The following is a 10257-nucleotide window of genomic DNA, read 5'->3' on the forward strand; positions in this document are numbered from 1 at the left end:
TAAAATTGTACTCAAACATTTAATATAGTCAAACACAAATAAGGCAGAAATATCCAATATTACTCTCTTCTAAGGTAAATCTAAACAGCAGATATGGGCATCTACATCAACATTATGATTTGCCTGAGTGGCTGGACAGAACTGATTTAAAAAAATTAAAACAATTTTAAAAACATTTTTTTAATCGATTATGAATCGTCACAAATAAAAATCGCTATTCATTCATTTTTAGTTTGTCATTACGTTTTACTTCTGTTACTAAGTAAAAACTTGCCCTGCAACCATATAATTTATAGTAGGATAAATAAGTCTATCTATTTCGACTACAAAGACATAAAAGACACCACTCAAAGATTTGTTGCAGCTGTAGCTAACTACAAATATAACAGATTCTACAAAATTAAGTAATACATAACTTTTATTGACTATCACAAATAAGTTATTACATATTCATATTCCGCCGAACACCTTTCCTTTTTTCAAACAGGAAGCGAACTTAAGGTACGAATGTAAAAGTTATGGTTTGAATGAATGAATGATCAGTAAAAAAAATGGAGAAATATAAGCTTTGCTTCTTCCTGCTCCTTTTAAAGATGTGTCGAAATGAGCAAATGTAACCACATTGATGTTTCTTAATGTAACTTGTTAAAAACATGTTTGAAACTAATATTCATAACCATAACCATAGTAGTGATGTCATATTTGGTTTGGACACATTTACATGTACAGTTTGTCAAATCCACATTCGTTTGAGTCTTTCTTACATCCAGGTGTGAACAAACTATAGCTAAATTTAAAAAATGATAGACATAAAAATAAGTTATCTGTGTCCAGGCCTCGAATTTTAAACTGTTTTTTAAAATGTATTATTAATATCAACTTGTCAGCTTTTTGTCATTACATGATGCCTTTATCTCTATTTTTACATTATGATAGGAGGGAGGTATTTAAAAAAAAAAAGTTATGTACATTTATATGTACATGTAGATGACGTATCGGGACAGATCCATTACGAGTTTGAGCAGAAATATGTCAAATAGGAATTAACTATACACAATAACACATTAACAAAATGCTGTGTCACATGAATGTTTTTTGAAGTAATACTTTTGTGACATGAAAAAAACAAGTACCGGTAATGTAAAAAAAACCTTGTGTTTACTTTTTGATATTAAAATAAAACACAAAGCAGTTTGGCTAATGAAGATTAAGTCTAATAAACAAGCTTTGTTCTACTCTTGGTTCAGTACAACAGTTTGGCCTACAAAAATAAAGAGGAGTGACACCTCTCACATCGAATACACAATCTTCACAGCCTGCGTTCAGTTTGATGAGATGACAAAACATTTTAGCTAGTATTGATGTTATTTGAACAGTGATACAGTTTGCAGTTAAATAAAGGACGAGTGAACATTCCAGTCAAAGTAAAGAATTTATAAACAAGTTGTGACAACGTACACGACACATCGCCTGCAGCAAAACATCAAATAGTTTTCCCCTTTGCTGAATACTTTTAGTGTGGGGACAAGTGCGTCTGTCTCCAATATTGTCCACACCTGTCTCCATCTAAACACAGCAGTGCGCTCTTAAACGCACTGTGGGAAGTGAGGGAAAATTACGTTAAATCAAGCGCTTGGTTACTTTTACTCCGAGGGGAAATCTCCCGGCAAAGTCTGTGTCTTTAGATGATCATCAAGCCAAACGACGCTAGTGCGCATGCGCCTGACTTCGTGTTGACTAAAATGCATTAATAAATGACGGTTTTTCAGTAATTAAAAAATTAGATGGTATTACTAACCGTCTGGAATTTTATCCCGAATTATCATTATACCGTTTACTGTTACATCCCTCGTCCATTAACAAGTAAAAAGTCAAGGGCGGTCACGGCATTTTCGTGCCGCAGATGTTGGTCAATTTTTTAGGGCTTACGGCAAATGACCAGGGCGGTCACGGCTTTTGCCGCAGTTGCGGTGGTTAAATTCGAGCCCTGAGTATCAGCCTTAAGAAGCAGGAAGTATTCAGTATCTGTAAAATATTGTGCATCCCTAATTATTTGCCATCCTTCTCTGATAAGATAGAGAGCTCTAAAGGGATTTCCACAAAACACCGTAGAGGAATTTTGGGTTTTCTTCCCCAAATTGGGACAAAGTGTGGCAGTGACCCACTTAATCTAGCAAAAGGAGCTGTGGTGAATAAGCTTTCTGCGTGTGTACCCCACACTCACCTGTCCCTACCTGCAGTGTTCTTATATCGTTTATGTAGACACAATAAAGGTTAAGATAATGTTCTGCTAAGTGCATTACATTTTTTTTAAAAGCACAAACCTTGTTGCTGTGGTCGCTGATCTTGATGATGGGCTCGTTTTTCCTCAAGTCCCACACCACGGCTTTCCCGCTGGGGTTGGCCGAGGCCAGGATGTGCTGCACCTGCCGGTTCCAGGACACCACGCTGACATCCTCTGCGGGCTGAAGAAGTGAGGAAGGAGGAGGTCACTTGAGCGTCTTAAAACCACCTAAAATAACATTCTCACCTGTGCTTTTGCTCCTGGCGTCATTGGACTGCTGAAGTTGTTCAGATCCCAAATATAAATCTCTGAATCATTCGCTCCGGATGCAAGGAGATTACTCTGAGAGGGCATAAATAAGCGGAGGATTATTCGTGTGAAGTCACGTAAAAACAAACACCTTATTTGGGGTAAACATAGACCTGGAAAGGGTTGAAATCGAGCGCTCGCACGGGTCCTGAGTGTTTGTTGCACTCTCCCACGATGGCCTCCGCCCCAGAGTTTACGATGGCCTCGGGGTTATAAATTGTTAAGGTGCCGTTTTCACTGCCGCCCACGAGCCTGCCTCCTGTGCCTTCTGCTCCCATTCCGAAGTTGACCCACACAAGACTGTGCATCCTAATGGAGAAAGAGAGCAAGAGAAGATACATTAATTGTTTGAACTGGAGTTGCACTATTTTTGGAATTTTGCCTATCATTCACAATCCCTATGTACGACAAAAACACGTATGTTTTTGTTTTTTTAATGAATTCTACTCGTAAATACGGCACGTATGAGCTAATAGGAGTACTCTATTGGCACATGAAGCCTTTTAAAAACATTCAAAAATTGCCAACAATACTCCATTTACATCTTGTAACCTGAAATTAGGGATATTGTTATTATAAGCCCTAACGCAGACAGACTATTTTGAGTGGCGCCATGATCACAGAGAGCTAAGTAGCTTATGTTCCTATGTTGACATATTGAGCTGGTGAGCTGCTGCATCACTTTTGAGCTGGTGAAAGTGACTTCTAGCTAATAAGTCATGCCTCTCACCTGGGTAGTAGAAGGTTGTGGCCACAAACTGAGAGGTTGGTCAACTTTGACATTCAACTTAGACTCTGAGATGGCAAAAAACGCCTGTCTGCGGACACTTTTTTTCTCTCCTTCAGGTGGATTAAAATTAATTATTCATCTAAACTTGAAGATATTAACATCCCATCAGTCCTAGTATGAGCATACAGTGTACAGTAAGTGATTGTTTCATTATGTTCATAGTTTGTGTTTCTTGTTTAACACAAAAACATGACCGACGTATAATTCTTGATATCACTCGACAAATATTTTTTTGATAAAGTACAGGGCTCTGTTCCATTGCATAGTTAGATTTTTTGCAGGAAGATTTAAGCTTCTTTTGTGCTCAGATAGTTTGCACGCTGCTTGCTGTACAATAGCCGCCTTGGCTTGGTTGACCACCACTGGTTTCCACTTCCGGGAAGAAGTCACGTGACAGAATACAAATGTAGAGCAACTCCCATTGGCTCCATTGTTCGCTGACTTTTGCTTTTGTTTATTTACGAATTACAAAACCCAAAACCAGTGAAGTTGGCACGTTGTGTAAATGGTAAATAAAAACAGAATACAATGATTTGCAAATCCTCTTCAACCTTTATTTAATTGAATAGACTTTAAAGACAAGATACTTAAAGTTAGAACTGAGAAACGTTGTGATTTTGTGCAAATATTAGCTCATTTGGAATTTGATGCCTGCAAAATGTTTCAAAAAAGCTGGCACAAGTGGCAAAAAAGACTGAGAAAGTTGAGGAATGCTCATCAAACACTTATTTGGAACATCCCACAGGTGAACAGGCTGACTGGGAACAGGTGGGTGCCATGATTGGGTATAAAAGCAGCTTCCATGAAAAGTTCAGTCATTCACAAACAAGGATGGGGCGAGGGTCACCACTTTGTAAACAAATGCGTAACCAAATTGTCGAACAGTTTAAGAACAACATTTCTCAACGAGCTATTGCAAGGAATTTAGGGATTTCACCATCTACGGTCCGTAATATCATCAAAAGGTTAAGAGAATCTGGAGAAATCGCTGCACGTAAGCGGCTAGGCCCGTGACCTTCAATCCCTCAGGCGGTATTGCATCAAAAAGCGACATCCGTGTGTAAAGGATATCACCACATGGGCTCAGGAACACTTCAGAAAACCACTGTCAGTAACTACAGTTTGTCGCAACATCTGTAAGTCCAAGTTAAAACTCTACCATGCAAAGCAAAAGCCATTTATCAACAACACCCAAAAAACGCTGCCGGCTTTGCTAGGCCTGAGTTCATCTAATATGGACTGATGCAAAGTGGAAAAGTGTTCTGTGGTCTGACGAGTCCACATTTGAAATTGTTTTGGGAAACTGTGGCTGTTGTGTCCTCCGGACCAAAGAGGAAAATAACCATCAGGACTGGTTATAGCCCCAAAGTTCAAAAGCCAGCAGCTGTGATGGAACGGGGGTGTATTAGTGCCCAAGGCATGGGTAACTTACACCTCTGTGAAAGCACCATTAATGCTGAAAGGTACATACAGGTTTTGGAGCAACATATGTTGCCATCCAAGCAACATTATTATGGACGCCCCTGCTTATTTCAGGAAGACAATGCCAAGCCACGTGTTACATCAACGTGGCTTCGTAGTAAAATAGTGTGGGTACTAGACTGGCCTGCCTGTAGTCCAGACCTGTCTCCCATTGAAAATGTGTGGCGCAATATGAAGCGTAAAATACGACAACGGAGACCCCCGGACTTTTAAACAACTTAAGCTGTACATCAAGCAAGAATGGGAAATAATTCCACCTCAAAAATGGTCTCCTCAGTTCCCAAACGAGTGTTGTTAAAATGAAAGGCCATGTAACACTGTGGTAAAAATGCCCCTGTGCCAACTTTATTGCAATGTGTTGCTGCCATTAAATTCTAAGTTAATGATTATTTGCAAAACAAAAATAAGTTTCTCATTTTGGGACGGTATAGCTCGTTTGGTAGAACGGCCGTGCCAGCAACTTGAGGGTTGCAGGTTCGATCCCCGCTTCCGCCATCCTAGTCACTGCCGTTGTGTCCTTGGGCAAGACACTTTACCCACCTGCTCCCAGTGCCACCCACACTGGTTTAAATGTAATATTGGGGTTCACTATGTAAAGCGCTTTGAGTCACTTGAGAAAAAGTGCTATATAAATGTAGTCACTTCACTTCACTTCATTTTGAACATTAAATATTTTGTCTTTACAGTCTATTCAATTGAAAATAAGTTGAAAAGGATTTGCAAATCACTGTATTCTGTTTATATTTACGATTTACACAATGTGCCAACTTCACTGGCTTTGGGTTTTGTAGAATGCATTAAAAAAAGAAAAACATATGTGCTTGTCACACATAAGGATTGTAAATAATGGGCAAAAATCCCAGAAAAAGTGCAGTTCTCCTTTAAAGAGCGAAGCAATGAAGAGGAGACATTTCGTGTTGTCGCATGCGGTTTACCTGTTGGAGGTGCACAGTGAGCCCTTTAGCTTCATGTCCAGGGAGGGGTCTGCAAAATCCATCTCAAATATCTCCAAGGCCGCAGTGGTGTTGAAGGAGGCGTCAAGCTGCTGTGCTGATGTGCCTGTTTGGAAAGAATCACAGCAGCAAACAAGTGATTTAGCACAGCAAACAACCACAGGGGGAGAATCCTGCAGAATGCAGTTGTTTTTCTACCTAGCGCCAGGCAGATGGGATGGTGTCCGGCTGGACTCCACGCCTGCTGGGCAGTCCTCTGGATCTCCTTCAGCCTCATCTTTTCCGCTACAGGAGTGCAACTTTAAACGCTAGGAAGATAAATTGGCACAGTGCGGTGTTTTGAAGACTTACTATTATGGTGTGAATGCTCCAAAGCATTTTCTACACCAAAATTAATCTATTTATTATTATTATTCAACTTATTATTATTTTTCTCCAGGTTTTGGCGCGTTCTACCTTCCACATTTTTCACCCGATTCAAACCATTCCAACTTCAAACTGTTCAGCCTATACGGAAATCGCTGGCTTTCCCTTGACAAATTCCAAAAATTCCCAGATTTCCCAGAATTCTAGGTTTTCCGGGACATTTTTCCCATTCAAAATGAATTGGTCATTTTTCAAACTTCCACCATTTCGCAATTTTTCCACCTATTCAAACCATTCCACCTTCAACACATTCCACCATTCTGGAAATTCAAACTTCCGTTTTCCCAAGTTAAAAAAAATTCCAGGATTTTCCAGGATTCCTGCTTTTTCAAAGCCCTATTTCCACACTTTTTTCTGGCGACTACTCCTTCCATAATTTGACGCATTACAACTGTTCCACCGTCAAAACATTCCTCTTAATCAGCAAAAAAAAAAAAGAAGTTTTTTGAACTGGAAAAATTCCCAGTTTTCCCCAAATTCCAGGAATTCCGTAATACCATTTCTCAATTCAACATGTTACTACTTCAACATTTCTTGACCGATTTGAAAAACGTCAACACCAACCATTTCAACTCATTCAAGTTATTTTTTAACATTTTCCAAAAAATTCCCGCTTTTCCCGAAATTCCAAATTTTTTCTGAAATTCCTTTTATAATCAATGGGACATTCTTCAAAGTTCCATAATTCCCACATTTCTCATCAGATTAAAACCGTTCCAACTTCAAAATATTCAGCCTGTTCAGGAATTGTGTGCTCTACTTGAACAATTCTATAAAAAAAAATTCCCGGATTTCCCTTTTTTTCCCCATTCAAAATGAACTGACCATTTTTCAAACTTCCACAATACCCACATTCTTCAACTGATTCAAACCATTCCACTTACAACACATCCAACTCATCTTGGACATTCAAACTACCATTTTTCCACATTCAACAAAATTCCAGGAATTCCCATTTTTTGGTAATCTATTGCACCCTTCTTAAGTTCGACTACTCCTTTCACATTTTTTGACCCATTTCAACCGTTCCAAAGTCAAAACACTCATATTCAGGACAAAAACCAAGTTGGTTAAGGAACTGGAAAAATTCCCAGTTTTCCCGAAATTCCAGGAATTTCTCAATTAAAAACTGTTACTACTTCAACATTTCTTGACCGATTTAAACAATTCCAACACCAACCAATTCAGCTCAATTAGGACATTCATGCTCCTAAAAAAATCCCGCGTTTCCCAAAATTCCCATTTTATGGGGGAAATTCCCATTGAAATCAATGGGACATTCTTCAAAGTTCCACAACTCCAACATTTTTCATCGGATTCAAACCCTTCCAACTTCAAAATATTCAGCCTGTTTGGGAATTGTGTGCTCTACTTCAACAGTTCTAATTTTTTTTCCTCCAGGATTTACTCTAGCCTTTAAATAGACCCCCCTTTTAGACCAGTTGATCTGCCGTTTCTTTTCTGCTCTGCCCCCCTCTCCTTCGTGGAGGGGGGTGGGGGGGGCACAGGTTCGGTGGCCACAAATGAAGCGCTGGCTGTCCAAAGTCGGCACCCGGGGTGGACCGCTCGTCTGTGCATCGGTTGGGGACGTCTCTGCGCCGCTGACCTGTCTCCGCTCGGGATGGTCTCCTGCTGGCCCCACTATAGACTGGACTCTCACTATTACCGTATTTTTCTGACTATAAGTCGCAGTTTTTTTCATAGTTAGGCCAGGGGTGCGACCTATATTTAGGAGCGACTTATGTGTGAAATTATTAACACATCACCGTAAAATATCAAATAATATTATTTAGCTCATTCACGTAAGAGACTAGACGTACAAGATTTCATGGGATTTAGCGATTAGGAGTGACAGATTGTTTGGTAAACGTATAGCATGTTCTATATGTTATAGTTATTTGAATGACTCTTACCGTAATATGTTACGTTAACATACCAGGCACGACCTCAGTTGGTTATTTATGCGTCATATAACGTACACTTATTCAGCCTGTTGTTCACTATTCTTTATTTATTTTAAATTGCCTTTCAAATGTCTATTCTTGGTGTTGGGTTTTATCAAATACATTTCCCCAAAAAATGCGACTTGTACTCCAGTGCGACTTATACATGTTTTTTTCCTTCTTTATTATGCATTTTCGGCCGGTGCGACTTATACTCCGAAAAATACGGTATGTTATATGGACTGGACTCTCACAATATTATGCTAGATCCACTCGACGTCCATTGCACCGGTGTCCCATTGGGTTGAGTTTTTCCTTGCCCTGATGTGGTATCTGAGCCGAGGATGTCGTGGTGGCTTGTGCAGCCCTTTGAGACACAATTCCTTCAGGAATTGCCTCATCTAGTTGTTATTAGGGTTATTAAGGATAACAAGTGTTGGCCCTGTGATGAGATGGCGACTTGTCCAGGGTGTACCCCACCTTCCGCCCGACTGCAGCTGAGATAGGCTCCATCACCCCCCCCCCGCAACCCCGAAAGGGACAAGCAGTAGGAAATGGATGGATGGAAGTGCATTTATATGCCACCAAAATCTATTATGTTGCGTCAATGTGACTACCAAATGAGTCCACACCCACTTTTGACACACAAAGGCTAAATCGCTAAAAAGATGACAAACCGACGAGTATTAATAGCCACAAAATATTCCATGTGCCAAGAGTATTAGTGACGTCATGAAAGTCGGGAAAATGTCTCACATTAGCTTGGTTAACGCTAAAGTAATAAACACGGAAGCTAGCGTTAGCTTCTCATCCACTCGTCGTTCAGCGTTGCCAATAACGTCCATTTTGCCGGTGTTCTTTAAAGCGGAATGTTAATGTAGGAACAATTAGAGGTGACGTGTTGATATTATGCGTTAGCAACATTCCAAGATAATGCTAAGCCGACTTTGCGGCTAATGACAAGCCGACTAGCTAGCTAGCAAGCAACAAACCGGTTATTCCTATTTCGAAATAATAATAATCCCAAAATATTTACTCAAAAATGCATTATTAATGCGTCTGCCACTTACAACAAGCAGTATTCTGCCCGGACAGCCCACACAACCGCTGCGCTGACGTTAGCCCGAGTCGAGCTTTTTAGCAGCAAAGAATCCAAATGTTGTCGTCTTCACTCGGCTACGGTGGCCGACGTGCATCAAACTTAGTTAACCTGCTTAACCACTACGGTAAATCCATCCATTTTTTTACCGCTCGTCCCTTCTGGGATCGCGGTGTTTAGAATAATATTATCAAGTTTCCAGTTTCTTATTGCAACATGTCCGAGAAGGAGTAGGAAATAGCAGCTTCTTTTTGTTTCATAGCACTTTCTAACATTTGTTTGTACTTCAATCTGTAACACAGCCAGTAAATAAATGAGCAAGTAAATTAAATACACAAATAAGCAGAAATCATAATTAAAGGTAACATTATTTTTTTATTTACTAAAAGTATTAATATTTTCTCCATGTCATATTATGCTCCTTTCAACCCTGTTAATTTTAGGTTATAGAGTTGTTATCCAATCAGAATTCAGCTAGTTTATGTTGCCATGCTGTACCAAATCTGCCGAAGCCTTCAAAATGAACAATGTGGGCGTCTATGCACTGTAAGTGAACGGGGACAGACAGTTGACAGACAGTTGCGATAGCCAATCAGATCACCAGTTGTCAGTAAGGCCTTCCAGCTGGCCTAAGGCAGATATATATTGTGATGTTATGAGCTAGGTAACACAAGAACTCCATTACCCAGAATGCCACGGTAGTGAAGAGCATGCGCAGCGGGATTGATTGAAACTATTAGTAGATTGCACAGTACAGTACATATTGCGTACAATTGACCACTAAATGGTAACACCCAATCAATTCATGGGATGTTTTTGATGAGCACCTTGTGGAGTAAACTTTAAGTAGTCTACCAACACGCCTCGTCTGCATCTTTTATGATTAGACAAGACAACACATTTGCAAGGCCATTTTCAAAAAGGATATTTAAAGAGAAACTACATCACCGGAAGCTCGAATGGGTTCGACA

At 39.9% G+C, this 10257-nt stretch overlaps 1 protein-coding gene across 5 annotated transcripts in view; it reads right to left on the minus strand.

Annotated features, from left to right (window-relative positions):
• The window catches only part of sec31b (SEC31 homolog B, COPII coat complex component), a 30672-nt gene extending 21279 nt beyond the window's left edge, over positions 1-9393 (minus strand). For 4 of the 5 annotated variants that reach the window (XM_062055479.1, XM_062055477.1, XM_062055476.1 and 1 more), the window contains exons 1-6: positions 9258-9393; positions 6017-6126; positions 5801-5924; positions 2707-2902; positions 2531-2626; positions 2325-2465 (exon numbers count right to left, since the gene is read on the minus strand). In XM_062055479.1, the coding sequence (XP_061911463.1) occupies positions 2325-2465; positions 2531-2626; positions 2707-2902; positions 5801-5924; positions 6017-6095 (636 nt within the window). In that variant the 5' untranslated portion in view covers positions 6096-6126; positions 9258-9393. The remainder of the gene's footprint in view (positions 1-2324; positions 2466-2530; positions 2627-2706; positions 2903-5800; positions 5925-6016; positions 6127-9257) is intronic. The other variant, XM_062055475.1, reaches the window with a different exon arrangement.
• Between the last annotated feature and the right edge of the window lie 864 nt (positions 9394-10257).

This window comes from Entelurus aequoreus, linkage group LG08 (genome assembly GCF_033978785.1).
Source record: "Entelurus aequoreus isolate RoL-2023_Sb linkage group LG08, RoL_Eaeq_v1.1, whole genome shotgun sequence".
Classification (NCBI taxonomy): domain Eukaryota; kingdom Metazoa; phylum Chordata; class Actinopteri; order Syngnathiformes; family Syngnathidae; genus Entelurus; species Entelurus aequoreus.